This window comes from Strix uralensis, chromosome 9 (assembly GCF_047716275.1).
Source record: "Strix uralensis isolate ZFMK-TIS-50842 chromosome 9, bStrUra1, whole genome shotgun sequence".
Classification (NCBI taxonomy): Eukaryota; Metazoa; Chordata; class Aves; order Strigiformes; family Strigidae; genus Strix; species Strix uralensis.
Genome location: NC_133980.1, coordinates 5,460,239 through 5,479,951, shown reverse-complemented (window position 1 = coordinate 5,479,951; position 19,713 = coordinate 5,460,239). Strand labels below are relative to the sequence as shown.

The window sequence follows — 19,713 nt, the reverse complement described above, 5'->3', positions numbered from 1 at the left end:
GAAAAAGATGGTATTTTGGCATGGCACAAAGTATCAGAGATTATCAAAAGATTCAGGAAGAAAGTGTTTTACTGTCACACACTAGTTGTCACTGAACAACGCAATCCATTTGTTTGCCTTAGAGTATGAGCAGAAGTTTCTAATAAGAGCAAGAGGAATGACAAACAACAAACAGATTTCTTCAAATCATGTATTTTGAGACTCATACTAGCAGTGGAGGGATGGACCACCAGCAGTTAGTCAGGATCCCAGACACACTGTGGTAGGAGGACTGAACTCACTGGAAAGAGCTGGTGACAGAAGTTCAGTAATTTTCCATGCAATCACAAGAAGCTTATCCCAGGTTTCTGATTCTTCAGATGCAGGCTGAGTATCTTATAAGAAGATAGATCCACCTCCTTATGTATGAGAGACTTCCAAGCCATCTAGGCTGCAAAATCTGCTTCCCCTCAAGTGATTTTGGCACTTTTGCTCCCAGAAACATAGGGTTGCCAAAAAGAAAAAGAAGACGTGGAGAGAATAAACATAACAGAAATCTGGGCTGGGTTCATCTGAGAAGCCTGTCTAAAGGGATGTTTGTTTCTTATTTCTGCAGCTGAGACAATCACTTTCCATAAACAGCTCATTTCCAGAACGTAGTCCCTTTTTATTCTTAGTCTGTGGGAGAGATTGTTACATCCTCTAAAATATCCAGGGAAGAAATATTATTGCTAATGCAAGCCCTGTTTGAAACGCTAGGTGTTCTGCTTAGCTGTGCTAGGTCAAAAGAGAGGTGTATTACTGGGTTTACTTCTTGATCGGATGAGTGCTCAAAACTGAACGTATAAACTGGTGAAGCAGCAGAGGAAAACTCTCCATCCTCAACGGTCAGTGCAAGCAGTTAGTGCCCAAATCCCGATGCTAGGCACTCCCAAGTTACTGGTTTATATGAAATGCTTCTCTCTGTCCTCATCAATTAGTAACTGTCTCATGCTCCAATGCATGAGAGCTTATTATATCCATTTATTTTGGTGTCTTGTCTAAACAGCTGCAACAGAACCCAATATCCTCCTCTCAGTATTGTGTATATCCATTATCATGATAGCAGTTCTCTCTGAAACTTAGTCCTGTCTCTCATTTTAGGATTTATTTCTGTTTCTCCTCGATAATTTCTGAGATACTGCAAACAGAACTGAACATTGCGTTAAGTATTTTTAATAACTTCTTGTGAATACTTATATTTGTGAAATGAAAAGTCACTTTCTGATAATGTTCATAGCTAGGACAACTCCAAACTGAGCTTCCTGATTATTTGTGCCATGAGAAAACTTTCCTACTCTATGTTCACAGAAGGTTTTACATATTACACAGGTAAATTCATTTAATTGCCACAATATCTACTTTTTGCATTTATCATTCAGTTCTCTCGTTCTTTTCACCCCCAAAGCCACTCTAGTCCTTTTTCATATAAAATTCCCTCTCCACCATAGCTGAAAATGAGACTATTCAAGAGAAAGTAATGTAATTCAAACATTACATCTTTCACTTCTGGGTCTTCCCTGGTCAGGTCTGATCAGAGAGATGTGAATTTCTCTCTTTTCTTTTAATTCACAGAAAACCACTAGTGTTTCTAGTTAAATATGAACCACTCTGCTTTCACATTAGTTTTTTCTCTCACACTAGTGTTTCTTTACTCATTCTTTCTCCCACTAAGATAATCAAGAAAAGATTGAGACTTCACCATATTTTTAATTGCAGTTAATTACTGACTGAAAGTCTCTGTATGTGGTAAACCCAACAAACCTGAAAGGGTAAGTTCTTTAACTAAAAAACATTATTCCCACAGCTTGAGCAGTGGTACATCTTGTGTTCTAGTTGCATCAGTAAATTTATTGCTGTGATAATACCAGAAATGACTGATGACATATTCGGCTGGTGTTAAGCATAACCAAGGGACTTTGTGCAAGAACTGAGACAATGACCAAACTGTGAGTGAACTTATTCTGCAGATGTGGTCTGACCATACTGACTGTTGTTCTCATGTTACCTAAAATCAGGCTCAAAAATTTAAACAAATGACGTCCTTTTCTTCTTCCCAAATGACTGAACATTTTTAACCTTTTTGTAGAATTCAACAATTTGACTTTTGTACTGATTTAAATGCAACACAAGGACAGTATACATATATATATATAATTTTATTTTAAGCAACATGCAGAATTAACTCTGCATGTCTTGTTTCAGAGGTCAGAGTCCAACCTAAGAAACACAGGGTTTATTTTTAATGGCAGAGCTGTTAATCCTCTCCACAAGCACATAAAGGGGCATTGTGTCACGAGCTGAACTGCCGAGCTCCATGGTGCTCTCATACATAGGGTAACTCCATCCTGTAAATCAGTGGCTTTACACCCAAATCTGAAAAAAATGGTAGAGCCTTTGGGATCATACCTACACTCTTCCTACTGTTTCTAATGCCTGTTTCTTGGAATGGGATTCCTCTGACCAACAGCAGATGTCTGTCTGTACAACTGTGAGCAGAGTTCAGATTAGCAGAGCATTTGCTGCAATGAGACCTGCAGCCAGCCTGTGCTCTATATTTAATGTCGGCAGAAAGGGGAACACATCTACCAGCAAGCATTCATGAATTGAAGATCTTCAATATGGGTGCTTTAAAACTAATTTAAAAAAAGACAATCAGCTTGGTTTGCAACTTCTTTTGTTATTGGCTTTCATGTGTTGTCTTTTGATTGGGTGTGCCACAGAGAGTAGAGCATGGGTTTTGCTGGCTGAGCAAGAGAAATTCGGTATCAGTTGTAATGGAGATATTACAAACAGGACTGCAGCCGATGAAGATGTATCCCTGAGGTACAGAAGCAGTACAACCTTTAAAAGACCAATGTAGATAAAGGAATGGATCAAAGGGCACAGGACCACTGTGGGAACAAGGAGCTTTCCCAAATCTATAGCACCCTAATTATCAGTCTACAGCATGAGCAGAATCTCAGGAAAAGTGCTCAAAACTCCCAGCTTCACACACATGGGCACTTCCTGCGTGAGCTAAAAGTAATGATTAACACAAACTAAACATTCATGTAAATTTCTTGGATCAGAGTTTTCAGCCCACCCCATCCACGCTTCTCATTGTGTCTAATAACTAAAATGTAAAACAGCCAAGCAGACAATTCTGCATCACTCTTTTACCTAAAAAAATCAACATACAGCAAAGGCTGGAGAGGTAAAGAGTAGGGCTTCTTCTCTTCATGCACTCTGAAAACCAGAGAAGACCTCTGAGAGCATACTTAAATATTCCATTAGCCTTTTAGAGCCTCCTCTCTAGCTACCAGTCTATAGCACCATATTCTCAAACGTATCTTAGTAATTCACAAATTTGGCCTCTGCTCTTGAACCTCCCAAGAGGATTTTTTCTGCTCTGCTCACTGTAGCACAGTCACAGAGATTTTACTTCATCGCCCCACACCTCCACCCAGTTAATGATATCCTCCTGCCTCTGCTCATGCCACCACCTGGGAAAGCCTACAGAGCCCCAGTCTGGGCAGTCTGACGGAGATGGTCACCTACTGTAAGGTTAAATCCAACTTTAGGGTGGCAACCGCAAGCTTTTATTTTGGCTTCATTGCTGAAGACACAACCTGCAGTTTGGGACTGCTTGGCTGGAAGAGCAGCGTTCTGCCAGACACTCGTGGGCAGGAGATTTCACTATCTGCTGTTTGTGTCTCTTCAGAAAAAACAGGCAAAAAGACTAAGTAAGAGGAAGAGTAATGGGAACAGAAAAGCCCAGGGCATGGCTGGAACATGGAGGGGGATGTACCACAAATTAAAAATGCTCAGAATTAGAAAAACATTTTCACTGGAACTGAAGACCCCCTATTTCTTTAATGCCTGCTGCAAAATGAAAGAAATTTTCACAACAATGCATCACAGAAACACAGGACACCATCACCGCTTTGCTCTCAAAAAAATAACAAATCTGGGAACACCTGAATTCTTGCAAACTACTTGAACTGGAAGGGATACCACCATCTTTTGTGAATTAGGCAAAACACAGACTGGGGAAGTCTACAAACCTTTGCACTTACACAAAGACAGGTTTAGCAGAAAAAGAAATGTCTTGAAGTATGTGAAGTGCTTGTTAATGTTTACTTACCTATGCAAGTGCATCCGTCAGTGTGGAGCCTGTATCCCACCTGACACTGGCAGTGGAAGGAGCCGTGTGTGTTGACACAGTCTTGCTGGCAGCCACCATTCACCACCGCACACTCGTCCACATCTAGAGAAGGCAGGCAGATGATGAGAATTACAAGACATACCCTGGTTCTCCTGGATGGCACATAGTCATACATAATGCAACCATTACACTCAAGACTGGGTTTTTGTTTACTTCACTGCTGCACTGTAAACAGAGCAGAGAAAATTGAAATTTTGTGGTGTTTTTCAAAGTTCCCGCAGGCGCTGCCTCTGCAGTCTCCACTTCTGAAGCCCTTGTTAATTAGAGTGATCTGTGACATGGTGGTTTCCTCAGGGCCAAGAGAAAACTACAGGGAAAGAATTAGAGTAAGATAACACAACCAAGCTTGTAGATACCACTGGTCAAACATTTAGCTTTTGTAAAAATTCGCTGTATGAAGATTTTTCCTTTTGCATCATGCCTTTAATCCTATTAGCAGCTGCTCTTGAGGGTACAAGCACGTACAACTGACATAAATGAAACAAATGCAAGAACAGACCCCATGCTCTCAATCAACATTACATTTTCAAGCACTGAGTACACAGAGAGCTTAGACATTACATTTAAAAAGAATGATGATTTTGTGCCATGTTTTCTGTGACTCTTATCTCTTGGGCTTCCTTGCATTCACCTGAACCTTCCATAACATCTTCCCAGATGACCTCCCAGAAAAATGATGTGATTTCCTGATGATACCTTTTCCAAACCTAAGCAGGTATCTTTCTATATTTCACATTTTAGGGGATCACGTTCAGTCAAATGAAGAGGGAAACTAGCATTAAACCAGCTTGAGAACGCTGCTTTTAACTGAAAACAGTGGACAAATATGGACAAAAAAGATCAAGAACAGGTGACGGTTGAAAACAAACCCACAAAACTGAATTTCCAAAAGTACCATATGAGCAGTTTCTGTACCTTTTCAGAAACACTGGGCTACTGTAAATAGCATTTGATTGGCATGTTGCCACCATTATCTTAAAAATTGACATAGAGGTCATTGCAAATAAGGGTCAGTTAGTCCATTCCCTGACAAAATTTCACCGTGTAGATGTTTGCCTAGAATTTGTCTGTCCTTTCCTTAACAGCCCCCAGGGATGGCAACTTCACCTCCCTCCATCTCACCCAGGGGTGATGCTGATACCAAACTACCCTGACCACAGAAGACCCTCTCCTCTTGCTGAAGCCAAGCCTTCCTCCTGCAATAAATAGACATCTATAAAGAACCCCCATTCAACACGAAAGACTGACATTGATTTAATTGCTCGTTACATCACGTTCTCAAATCATCAAAGGGATTTACCACCCAAGAACACCCAAATGGGTGTGGATGAGGAGACTGGGATGTAAAGAAATAAAAGAGTGGCTGCAATGAGAAGCAAGTCTGCAATCGCTGCTGTGAGGAAACGAGCTGACTGCGTAGCAGACCACAGCAACACAAAAAGGTTCTCCCCCCCCCCATTGCACTCGAGGAACAAGGGGTCTGGCTTTCATATTTCTGCTGTTGATATATCTGCTTTGCATTTAGCTTTCATGGTTTACATTTCTTTTTATGCTTTTATGTTTATTCCATTTTAGAAAATCTAATCAAAATTAAATGAAAAAGGAAGTTTTAAAGTTGACTTGGAAGCACACAATGCCCTGGTCCTAAGGAAATGTATTTATAAAGTTAAATTTTAATACTTCACATGTGAATTTCACTCACCTAGAATGAAGTTCTGGTGTTGAATAGTGTTTAAATTCAGACCATTTGCTAACGTGCACCACTTTTTAATCCTTCTGCTATATTTGCTGTTTTATTAGACTGTATACTACATACATTTCCTACTGCCCGGAGACATCTGGAATACTCTTTTTTTCAAACAGAAGTTTTGTTTTTTTTAATGTAAACAATAAACAGAAAATGTTATTCATCTTGTTGAATTCTATACTGTTAAGAAATAGCCTGCTGAAAAATGCCAGAATGAAATCAAAACCAGGAAACTATTTGTCTTGGGTATCACAGAAATAAAATAAGCAAAAAGGCTCAAAAAAATATAACAAGGAAGCAGCTGAACTATATAGTACACCACGTTCTAGTATTTATACCTCAATAAACTCAAATACTGGGAGCTTCAATATATTAATTTTATAGATGACAATCAGCTGCAGAATTTCTCTAATATACCAAATACAGTTTTAAGTTAGGATATCAACACTCACAAAGGAGAAAAAATAGTCCAGCTAATAAAAATGAGCACTTGGAGTTAGCTCTATTTGTTAGTCTCTATTTGAACATTTAAAGAAGTGACTTGGTTTACGGGGAGCTCTGCACCCAGCAGCTCCCACACCCACTGCAGCTGCTCTTTCAACAGCATCTCCTGCGTGCTGGCACATCCCGAAAGGCCATAACGCAATTATAATGTTGAAAGGCAATATAATTAAATGAAAAATAAAAGACACTAAAATACTTGTATATGCGAGCTATATCTAACCCCACTCCAAGACTCCCTACAGTAAGTGGGGAAAAAACCAGAGATGAGACCAACGAGCCTGCAACACAACTCCACGGCCATCTTCCCAGGATGCCATGTGAGCAGCAAGTTTGATGACAGACGATCCCTTCTGGTCTCAGGCTTTCTCTGCAAGATCAATATTCTAAGGATTATATGTTGAAAGATTCTTTCACGTATTACAGATATAATCAAGAAAAATGCAATGCACAGTTGCCTTTCAACGTCTCCTACTTCTCAAGGCCAGGAAACAACTTTGCCCCCAGTTATAGAAGAAAAAATGCCTCAATTATTTTGTCTGGGGAGCAGTCTGCAAAGTAGACACTAATCTAAATGCTTGAACTGCACTTGAAAGTTTTAAAAGTCTAACTTCTTCAGACCTTTTTATTTAAATTGCTATACTTGTAAAGGACATATATACCGGGAAAACAACAGATTATGCTGGTTTAGGTACAGAAGTAGCCATTTCTTTTTCTACATGGGAATAACTGTAGAAATATAAAATTATTCTAGAATTATGAAGTTATAAAATATTAAAGATATTTTAGAAATAAAGTCATTTTATTGTAATTCTAGAATATTATGGGATTATGAAAGATTGTATCTGTTTAACAATACACTATAATTAAATTTGGATTAGTTTCCACTGCAGATCAAACTGAAACACCTATGTGCTCAACTTTCTATAGTTACAATTTAGGACGCTTATCTGAATAACCTGAATTTCAAGCCATTTATGGCTTGCTTATCACAAGTCAGGCCGTGATAAAAGCAAATGCATTCCCACAAAACAGCAGGAGAGCAATCCGCTGAGACGAGAGGCGAAATGAGAATGGTGTGCTGCCCCAAGGCTATCTTGCAAAGGGGATTATACTGCTGGGTGACTAGAGCAGGGTCGGTATGTGAATATCCTTCTCACCCACGGAAGATTTCAACAGAGATGCTTTTTAGTGGGATCCCTCAGCAAAGGTATCTCTGTTTCCGTGCTGTCCATATGCAGCATGTGCCTCATGCACAGGGATTGTGTCCCCATTTACCCACTTTTCATCAGGAACAACCTGGCAGGAAAAACCTTATGGTCAGTCATACAAGCCAAAAGTCAATCCTCCATGTTCCCAAGTTGTAAAGTATTTCAGCCACCACGACATGCACCTTTTTTAGCTCTTCATGCTTCTGAGGTCTGTGCATTTGGACTGAGCTCTGCGCATCACGACTGCACACTGACCTTTCCTCCATCCCGAAAGGACACACGTCTCAAGTCCTGAACATGGGAAAAGACGTGGCGTACAAATGCACAATCTGCTGCCAGTAACACGCCCTTCCCAAGGGCAGATCATACCGATGAAGTTACAGGTTTTGAAGTCCTCCACACCCCTGAATGGGGGCTCTGCTAATCTTCAAGGAAGTTTGTCCCCAACTGATTTGATGGGCCACGTTGGCAAAAGTTCAATTTCCCTGCCCAAAACTCGTTTAAATACAGAGCTGGGTGGTTGCTTGTTTGGAACTCGGGATCATCACATCAGTGTCTTTTTTCATATTGTTACTAAAATGTTTAGGAACAGCTATGATCAATCAGTTCCTCAAAAATAAACAGGTAGTTGTGTTAAACAGAGATAATTAGTGAACCTGCAATGATGTTTTTATAAAGGAAAAAAAAAAAAGCAAGATGTTGCTAGATCAATTCCCTACTAACAAACAGCTTAACTTTGTAAACCCTTAAGAAATGTAAACAATATGCAAAACTAAACCCCAAAAGAAGAAAATAAAACAGTTCAGATAGCAGCAGGATTGAGCATTTGCAGTATCCTCTCAATTTTTATGATCTTTCCCCTCAGCTCCAGACATGTTGTGCGTGACAGAGTTGTGAGCAGGTGGACTATTTTTCAGCTCCCAGTTTTTAAATTCTCCACTTGCAACACCCCAGCACCACTGGCAGGTCAAGAGCAGGCTGCAGTCATCACTCCCATGTTTCTGACCAGAGGGCAGCTGGTGTTGCTAAAGGTGTTTGTGCTCATACTGCAAACCAGCTACACCCTTAAACCAGCACGTAACAAATACCTGAATGGTCACGGGCCTCCAAAAGAACTTAAGAAATGTTTGTCCCTGTCTTAACCACTGGACAGGCACTTCATGCAATCCCAAGTCCTCTTTGCTTTTAAATCCTTTTTTTTTTCCAAGGAACATGTCTAGCAATTTCTGCAGCAACTACTCTCACAACTAATGCATCACTCACACTCCCATGGGCCTGCAATGATGCATCCATGACCCTCTGTTGGCATATGCATATATTTGGGCTCTGGTGCAGGACAACTGCCACTTCACATCTCAAAGCATCTGCAGAAATACTGAAAGGCAACCCTGCTTTTCTTTCTAATTTAATTTATTTTTTAAAGCACTGCATTCCTCACAAGGTCATTATTTGCAACTTTTATCACTTTTCACATGCCTTCTGTGCACGTGTGTGCAGCTGCTCTGAAAGTACAAGATGAAACGGTCTTCTACTATTAAGTTTATGGCACACTTTTCTTGCTTGCACACTTTTAGTAAAATGAAAGGTATACAATTACTTAAAATACAGCCTCTACTGCAGACCTGAGTTCCCTTCTTTGGGTTGGCCAAGCTAACGACGGCACACACAGAGCCCGGAATGGAAAGAGGGATGACGGGGTATTCCCAGGGATGGCATTCACATCGCGGACACTTTGTCTAGAGCACAACGGGGTCTAAGCAGGCATGGGGTGGCAGAGCAAGGTTTACCTCTAAGTTATCTTCACAGAGCCAGTGGCACTTCTGTGTCACAAATGAACAGGCTTTCTCTCCCTTGACTGTAAAAACATGCGCAGATTAATAATTGATCGAAGCCAGTTCTTTCTGATAGATAAACATAGAAAAAAAGTTCCTCTTCACAGTGACCAGGCACTGCTAGAGTAAGAAACCAGAACTGGACAGTACTGACCTCACCATTTGAGAGCTTTTTTTAAATTTTTTTTTTTTTTAAATTTTCGCAAAAACTCTTTACTGTGGCAAGTAAAGAACAATATGAAGAGAGGCAGAGATGAAATAGCTGTGAGCATCCACAAACAGCAGAGACTTGATATGGATGAAAAGATTTCTCTCCAGCTGGGAGATGATGTAGGAAACACGTTCTGGGTACATGCTAGAACAATTGCCTGCACGCAGGGACTCAAAACACCACAATACCATCTGTGGGTCTGGCCCAAATGACTTTTGCAGAAGCATAACTACACCCTTTTTACCAGATGCCTAATACTATATAAAATTGGAAGGAATGAATGACACATGCATGTTTCCATTTTCCATTGACCACAATCCCCTCAGCTCACTGCAAAAAGGATGCAACCAGCAGAAGCAGGGAAACACAAAACCCTACTTGCATTTACTTAGAGGATAGTTTACACTGATGGTTTTAAAGTCAAATTACAATTTAATATAATTATAGTAATTATTTATAAAAAATCTTGATCAGAAAGAGGAAGCACGGTCTACTCTTTGCAGCATTATCTTAAAATTCAGTGATATCAGGAGTTTGTCTCTTCTTTACCCAGGGAGGTCTGTGAGTTGTTAGTCCTCACACAATATTTTGAGGATTCATCAGTAACAGTGGTGATAGAGAAACAGGGAAGAGAAGATTTGATCTTATGTAAAGAACCACAGCGAGAAACCTTAAGCGGATATATTTAAAATTATTGCAAGTGTATAAACTGTTCAACTCAAACATTTATTTGGAAATAAGTTAACAAAAATCTGGCTTACTACTCCCTTGTCCTGACTAGCTCACCTTGTCTCTTCAGCTGCAGATCATTTAGTACACCTGACACAAAAACTCTCTTTTTTGCTATTTAACACAATAAAAGCTACGACAGTGCTTTCCCTTCTGTTATTTGTAACAGTGCTGTGATTAGTATCTTTCATGTATTCCAAAGAATGTTTAAACCTCAACACAAGTTATGAAGTGAAAATATCATATGGTCTTTCCCCACTAATTTACATGGCGGATTTTGCACATTAATTTAGTGTCTAAGTTAAATAATTTATATACCTCAGGGAAGAAAGGGAAACAGGCTTGGTTCCCAGCCATTCATAAGCTGAACATAAAAGTAAGAAATTATTTCTATAAAAGTGACACATAAAAAAAGACCTGATATTGCTATAAGTAGATAAATTTATGACAGATTCAGCTCACAGCTTCCTTTAACTCACATGGTCTCCCCAATTCTTGAGTTTGAAAATGTCCATAATTTGACAACCAGTGTGAATCCACTCACAAATGTACTCACTATTAAGCATGGCATACTTTGCTCTTGCAGCAGAAGTTTTTAAAAGGATCTCTCCTGTTTTACTAACACTAAAGTGGTTTTCAGGATTGAAAGTTTGATAGGAGGAGTTTTGAAACTCTTGTTGCTAGAAAAATATTTGTCCATTTTCTCCACAATGAAGGAAGTTTGACATTAGTATTGACTATAGGAAGAAAAATACAAGTTTAAAGTCTGGTCAAAAACAAAGCCTAAAATTCAACACGAAAAAGCAGAATTTCTGTTCACATTAATAAACATATTTCTGTTTCATTGAACTGAACTGAGCAGCAAAGAGAGAAAAGAGCAGGTTTTGTTAGCTGTGAGATTTTCACCCGCAAAACGCCTAGTTTAGGGATTTTTTGTGCTTCACAAAAAAACATAAATATGCTACAAGCTCTTTTGAGTGGTCTAGTAGAACCTGATGTTAAAACACCTTCATGAAACAGCTTTTAGCACAGATAAATGTGCTCCTGTGGAGCCAGCTGGGTCATTTTGAACTGTTAGCGCTCCTAGGCTTTTATTTTTGCTCCTGAGCTATTTGTTTCTGCCCTTTCCTGGCCCCTCCAATGGATTATATGAGCATCCATTGTCTGCTCCGGTTCAAAGTCACCCAGGTTAGCTCCAACCGCTGCGGAAGCTTACTTAAATTTCAGTAAGTCACAGGTGTCTGAGGCAAGCCTGCTACACAAAATTAATTAATGGAATAGCTCCAGCAAACCGTACTGAAAGGAGCATGTCATGTCTGTTAAGAGATTGGTTAAAAGGCATGGTTAAGAGATTCCTTACCCAATTTAGTCCCTGCGAACCCACTCCACAATGAAAGAGGACCCTTGTTAGAGCAGTGAGTTTTCCACTACATTTCTTCTTTGCCCAGGATTAAGGACAAAGCAGCTTTAACCAGCACTTATTTTGGCAGGGCTATCCAATTAGCTATGAACAGAAACAGGCTTCCCAAGTTATCTGATTATTTACCTTCCCCTGAAAATTGATGGCATTAAAAACCAAAGCTTTTTGTACTGGGTTCACTGTTTTTCAGTCTGTCACCTTCCTTTAGACCTCCCTGGTGATTCGGTCACATTGTAGAGAGGAATTTTCTGCCCTGCAGTTGGTACCTTGCCCTAGATTTCAGATGTTTTCCAGGTAGCTACAACAACTTCTAGCTGGGTCTAGGTGGGGTTTCCTTTCCTCTCACCCCAGTTTATCTGTCTTTATATTGAGAACACCAAAGGAAAGGGACCATGGCACTATGAAATGCTGAACAGCAGAGTCATCTATGGGACTATGTCTGCATTAGTTAATAAATATTTATATCCAGGTCTGAAGGGAGATGCATTTCCTGATGACTGTTTTCAAGGAGGGTACAGCTTTTTGGGGAGATTCATGGAGCAGCTGAGGAGGAAAGGCAGCTGCTTCCAGCACACGTGCCCAGTGCAACCTGCCCTACAGCCTTCTTTTGGGGAGAAGATTTCTAGAAGTAGTGAAAGGAACAATCCATCCAATCAAGTATTAAAGATCTAGATTTAATTTCCTGATCTGTCACTGGCCTTATTGGAGAATAAACACATGAATAAATTGCTACGAGATGTCACACAACCCTGTTAGTGGGGGCCACAGGTGATTTGAAAGAACGACATTGATTTGCCAAAGATCCTTGTAATTTGAATTCATTGTCAGGACAGGAATATATCAGGGAAAAAGATGCTCTAAGACTCTTTTTTTCCCTCTTTTTTAAAATGTTGCTTTCATGTGAAGACTGGCACAATGCAACCATTGAAAATGGAGGTTGTTCTTCGCCAATGACTGGATTCTGCAATCACAGTTCATTTCTCAGATGTCCCTCAGAAACGGATCTCCTGGACAGTGATGTGAAAAGAGAAAAATGGCCAATATCTGTACTGCCACTTTCTGCTTACTTTCAATGCCTGACATGCCAATCTCTCCCGAGATATTTAACAGTGGTTTAGCTCAATAAACAGCCAAGAGCCCCTCATCCACAAGTCTATATGCAAACCATATGTTGCAGTTGAAAACTCTGAAGATTATAATTAAAACTGTCCATTCAATTTAAACAAGGTCAAGAATGAAAACTATTTCAAATTCAATAAACAGGCCATTTGAAAGTGTAGACGCTGTAGAGGACAAGCTTAACAACTTAATTGACAGGTAAAGCTTCATTTCTAATCCTCATTTTGATATCGTCTGTAGCCTCAGGAGTCAAAACACATCACTGCTCAGTCCTCAAAATATGCAGAGAAAATGAAAATGTCAGCTGAATGAAAAAAAGGAGAAGCATCTGTTTGATAGCTGTGTAAGCCTGTGATATGTAAACTGCTTTGGAGTCAAGCAGCCCTAATTAGAGTTTCAAGGCATTCTTCATTAAATATACACACACAGACATATATATATATATATATGAGTTTTAAGCAATTATCGAGGCCAGATAATTTGCAAGAAAATCAGGGTATAGAATTAAACGAAGGAACATAATTTCATGGACCAACCTCAGACAACACTGTGACGTTTTCACACAGCTGTGAAGAAATACTTTTCTCCATCTTTTCACAATGCAGATCTGTACATTTTTCTCCACTCTAAGTCATTAAAACAAAAAAGAACGATGCATTTCTGAATCTCAGAGTAGTACACAGCATCTCAGCAATTAAAGCCAAAATGGAAGACTGATAGGGTTACTAGCCTCCACAGTGGGGTTATACTAATAGATATTTTGGCAACTGCACACCCTCGATGACTCCAATTCACATCAATATGAAACCCACACAGATGGACACAAACTCTCAGTGGAAACCTGGTGCCAAGATAAGTGAATGACCACATGAAGTAACAAGGGCGTACAGTCTGAAGACTGACAATCCAGACTTCGGATCTTAAAAAATGTTTATATACTGAAGAAAACAGTCTCATTAATTTTACTGTTTCCTGTAGAAAAGAAGTGAATGCACCGGCTGTAAATAGTGAAGTTGGAAGAGGATGTCTGGCCTGTGCACCGCAGCAGTGTGGGCTGAAACACAGTAATTAAAGTTTTATGTAATTTCTCTTAGGAGAAAGTCTTTGAGATCACTAGCATCAGCAGCTTCACCGTAACGCTCCTACAAGTTTTTCTGACGTGGGGCAGAATAGTAGAAGGAAAATTTGTTATGGGGCTATCAATTTTTAAATACAGTTCCTCAGCACAATTCAGTTAGGCCATGCTGGGAGGCAGGAAGGTGGCAAAGGAGGAAAGGATCGCTACAAGGAGATGTACTTAATAAGCGACAGCATGATACAGCCCAAACTCCTTGCGCACATTCAAATTTGAGACAGACTAAAGAGGTTTATATGTTGGGCCATCAGCATCTTCTCTCGGCAGGATATGACAGTTTGAAAAAACAGTTACGGAATAAAAAGAGAGAAACGACTGATCTGATGAGAACATCTGGTTTTTGTTAGCAGCAATATTAATGCCCGCTTGCTGAGCTCAGTAAGTGTCTTTACTACAGTAGAATGCATAGAGAAATCTTTTCCACACACAGTAGGTAAAATATGCAAAAGAAAACGATAATCATGCAAATACCTTCATAATCTGATGTTTCCAGCTTACAGTACATACACTCTGCTGGTCGGAAACATGAATGCTATTTGTGACAAATGTCCTACTTGGGTTGGTAAAAAGCTTTAAGACATCACATGGATAGACTCGTCTCACAAACTGACTGGAACATAAGCCAATTTTGGGAATAATTGGTTTGGGGGGAGCAATCACCAGTCGTAACTGTATCATTCAATACATGAAACGTGTGCAACGCTGGCACTGAGCTTGCAGGGACAAGACTGTGCGGGAGTAGGAAAACAGGGAGGGAAAACACACTATTCAGGCACCGAGCTCCATCTTGCTGCCAGTCTCCCCTAGACATGGCCACAGCACAATCCACTTCATTTCTGTAAAAACCGTCTCACTGACATTGCTCTACAGCAATTAATTCACAGAGCCACTCCTCAAGAAGCCGCCGCAAGCGTTGATTCCCCCACTGGAGCTACCACAACTCCAGGCCAGGGAGTAAAAGGCAGCATGTTACACAGATTTTCTTGCTCTGCTTCCTTATGACATATTGTGATGAGTTTGACTAAGATAGAGTTAATTTTTTCCATATTAGTTTGTATGGGGCTACATTTTTGATTTGCACTAGAAACAGTGTTGATAACACAGGGATGTTTTCGTTACTGCTGAGCCCGGCTTACCCAGAGCCTTTCCTACTCCTCACCCCACCCCACCAGCGAGGGGGCTGGGGGGGCACCTGGGAGGGGGCACAGCTGGGACAGCTGACCCCAGGGCCATCCCACACCACATGGTGTCATGCTCAGCACATAGAGCTGGGGGACGAGGAGGAAAGGGGGGATGTTTGGAGTTGTGGCGTTTGTCTGCCCAAGTCAACGTTGCAGCCCGGCTGTCCTGGGGGTGGCTTGAGTCCCTGCCTGCCCAGGGGAAGTGGGGAATTAATTTCTTGTTTTGTTTTGCTTATGCGTGGCTTTTGCTTTACCTTTTAAACAGTCTTTATCTCAACCCACGAATTTTCTCACTTTTCTTCCAATTTTCTTCCAATTCTCTTCCCCATCCCACTGGAGGGGGAGTGAGTGAGTGGCTGGGTGGGGCTTAGCTGCCAGCTGGGGCTAAATCACAAACCACAAAACATATATTAGTCATGACTCTGCAGAGATTCAACCACAAGAAGACAGAAGTGGCATTAACACATCCCAAACCTGTCCATACCAACTTCCAGAGCTGGATCCTAATGAACAATGTCACCAGGCACTGAAGCTTTTTTTTTTTTCCATCTTCCCAAGAATAAAAATGACATCAGATTAATTACTTGATTGCTCTTTTTGAAATCCTTGGCTGACATTGAATCTCTTTTGGAATAGTAACTGTTAAGAGGGTTCTCAGGTGGGTCTTTCAAAGATTCGGTATGCAACAACGACAGGTTTATTTCAAGTTGGCCTTCTAATAAATCCCAGTTAAAGCCCTCAGGTACTCATGTAATTGAAGTTTGAGTAATTCAATATGATGTTGATCAAACTACTGATCTTTTAATAACGAACTGTAGCCCTCCCAGCAGTTGCTATCTTGCTGACAGTCATGTCTGGATCACTTCCTTTGGGCCAATACTTTGAACAGAGAAGCTGACAGATTTCTGTTTGGTTTAGATTTTATCACAAATTGTTTTAAAGCTTTTTAAGGATGTATCAGATGGCTCGTAAAATCCACGGGCATTTCAATAAAAAATGGGACTTCTATTAATTGCCCCAGTGAAGACCGGTATTAAATGTTTCTAAAGAGGAATATAAACACTGCTCAGGGGTTGTAGTTCTTCCTATCTCTGTATCTGCCTTAGTCCTTGTTTACGTCGCCTGTAGGCAAAGCTATAGAAAAAGCAGTAGTTAGCCTGCACAATACTCTCCACTGAAAGGCAAATATGCAGATTTTTCCTCCATAATTTCCATTTAAAATATGAATTGAAGGTTTCTAAGCCTTGCCTCTCTACACAAGAAAAATTCAGTTGCAATTTACATTTTCGATGTGCTCAAAATGAACACCAAGATGACTCATGTGCTGTTTATAAGATGATTATATTTGCTGGTAAATACCTTGCTACAAACAAGCTATAATTTAAGTATTCAAAAGTCTTGCTTCTGCATAAAATTACTACTAACTGTAATTTTGGAGACCATGACCAGAGCTTCAATTTCAGGCTTGCAAAGCTCTTCCTACACAATGATTCTTAAAAGCACGAGTGTATTTTCTTCTCTGACAATGGCAATCATTGTATCTCTGTAATTGCGGAAAAGATTACCTAGCTTTTAATTCACATTAGTCAGCCGCAACAATACCATGCTTCTTTCCTTTCCTTTAAAATAAACTAATTATTGTCAATCAACGCAGTGGAATGTTAACATTCTCCATAACCTGCCTTACAGAGGTAGTCATAAATGCTAGAAACTAGCTAATATAAACTAATCGAAGCCCTAGAAATATCTCAAAACATATTTGTACTGCAGTCTATCATTTTTGTCAGATTAGTTCTAAATATTATATTTTGTCTGGACAATAACAGTCTTTTCATATAGTTATATAGTGCTTTTCATCTAACTATTCAAAGTTCTTGTATTAATTAAACAACATTAAATCCCTGAGTGGTGTAGCAAATAGCATAATATTTCCAAACCTTAAGTGATTTCATTGCCAAAAGCTAATCAATAAAGCTTTATTCATCGAACAGTTTGGACAAAGAAAACTTTTCAGGCCAGTATGTTTGCTCATGCCCAACTTTCTGCACAAACTCACAATTGCAAGAACTGGAATGACACACAGAAAAACCATGAAGGGGATGACTGTCATTCTCTCTGCACTTTAAGCAACCACTCCTTTCCAAAGATAATAGCAAGTTACTGTTCCCACTTATTATTTCCTTCCAGCTGGTAGAGCCCGTGTGAGGCTTTTCAGATCCTGGAGTTAGACAGGGGAGCTGGGAGCCTTGGGGAAGCAGCCTGTGTGTCGAGTCTATAATCAGCTGTGACGCACGGTGAGCTTTCAAGTGCCATATGGACTAGACCAGCAGACGCCATAGAGATGGGACTCTTCGTTTGTTGTTACCTGGGAGGCCTGTGACATCTAGAAACTTTTCCCTTTCAGTCCGTGTCAGATCAGCAATCAATAATTCATCTGATAACTGAAATGCAGAATGGGGTGCCAGTTTTCTGTGGATTATAAATAACACTATACTTTTTAAAAAACATGCTGTTTTGAAACACAGGAGATGATGTGCTGCAGGAAACGTATGACATGCCGATAAACTGCACTACAGCCAACCCTGTGTAATCCTTACATAACCTGAAAATTAAACTGCCAGTTGCGTGTTTTGTTTATGCAAAAGGCTGTTATTAAAATGCTGCAGTTGAATCAATCATTCAGAAAGAAAAAAATAGACACCAAAAAAAACCTCCATGGAAAAAAGATATTTTCCTCCATGGCAAAAAAAGAGATTTACCAAGATTATCTTGAAATAATCACAGGATTCTTGGAATATAAGTGGTCCCAGTCTGCCCCGGGAGCTGAGGATGCAAATGCAGGTAGGACTCCTCCAGCTGTTGCTTTGGAGCCTCAGATTAGGATATTGCTCTTGACACCAGCCATTTCTACCCAACTGGTCTGCCTAAAACTTCTGCTTAAAAAGTGACTGAATCCTCAGCTCCAGTCAATAAAAACATGCATCCAGGATAAACGAGCTCACTCTTCAATGGCAATATTCACTTTGGAGGAAGCTGTCATAACTGTTAGTTCATCTACCCTGAGGGATATCAGATGTGAGAAATTATGTGGTTTAGCTCACAGCCGTCTTTGTTCAGTGTGTAAGAGAGGAGCAGGGAGACTTTAGCAACAGTCAAGCATGAATCAGGAAAAACCTAAACAAGTGCAATTAAAATTCAAAAATAAATCAATTATCAGAGCATCAGATGCTCTTCTCAGCTATGACTGCCACATAAGTGCTCAAAAAATAGGCTGGAAGTGTCTGTTCGTGTCCGAGTGATGCGTCTACCCTTCCCTGATTGCAGAGAAACAGGTCAGGCACAAAATGACTGTGATTTTGCTGAGTTTAGTATATGATACATTTTAATAAGATTGAAAGGGTTTGTGTGTCCCCAGTATGTAATTGAGTGAATTAAGCTTGGGAGGGCACACAAAATGAGAGGGGACTGACCAAACCAACTTATGGCATTCACTATGTGCTGACAGCCGCTGTGAGCCTGAAATGAGCCCGCCAAAATTCAGCTCACGTTCCTGCCTGCCTTGGGCTTCCCATTAATCAGGATTCAGGTAATTCATTTAAAAAGTCCAATAACCGACAGTTAATGTTACCTTTACTATGAATCTGTTGTAATTTTTACTACTTATTTTGAGCACATTTTTTGCTGTAGTACTACCATGAAGAGACAAATGCAGAAAGATGACACTATTTGCCTACGAGAGTGCAACAGCTTCTCGCTGCTATTGATCCCAGCTGGCTCCAAATGCAGCACAGGAGTGACTAAGAAAGGTCAGATGAACAACCTCCAGCCTTCATTTCTCCTCAAGAGCCAGAGACAAATGCTTAAAAATGAGAATTGGGAATTTCAAAAAGAATTACTCACAAGTAGAAATAAAAATACATTTCCAATAAAGTTTGCAAATGTAGCTATGAATATCATCAGTAGTTTCCACCCAGATCTTCTCTGCAGCCATGCACAAACACCACACAGGTCTCCTCCCTAAGTTCAATACTCTCCAGAAAACCACAAAAGTCTGACTGCATAATGCTAAATAGTGTTTAAAATGCACAACTAATCTTTAATCTTAGTTAATATATTTCCCTTTATGAGAGGAGTAGGGGAAGCCTTGACTTCTATCAACTGGAATCTAAAATCAAGACCAGTAATTATGCTTTTTGTGATTAAAGATATTGATTTGACAGGTAGGAGAAACCATAAATAATCAATATTTAAATGTAAAAACAGGTATTGCTTCTTTTTGAATTCACTTCAAATGATCAGACATCTGCCAGTATTCTGGATATACAAACTTATGGACAATAAAATGTTTATTCCTTGGCCTCTGACAGAGCGCTTCACAGACTTTTTATATTCTGAAACTTAA

General features: G+C 39.9%; 1 protein-coding gene across 1 annotated transcript in view; it reads right to left on the bottom strand.

Annotated features, from left to right (window-relative positions):
• LOC141947218 (uncharacterized) overlaps positions 1–19,713 on the bottom strand; it is a 200,788-nt gene that overhangs the window by 64,937 nt on the left and 116,138 nt on the right. Inside the window, exon 6 of the mRNA XM_074878162.1 lies at positions 4,145–4,267. Within this exon, the coding sequence (XP_074734263.1) occupies positions 4,145–4,267 (123 nt within the window). The remainder of the gene's footprint in view (positions 1–4,144; positions 4,268–19,713) is intronic.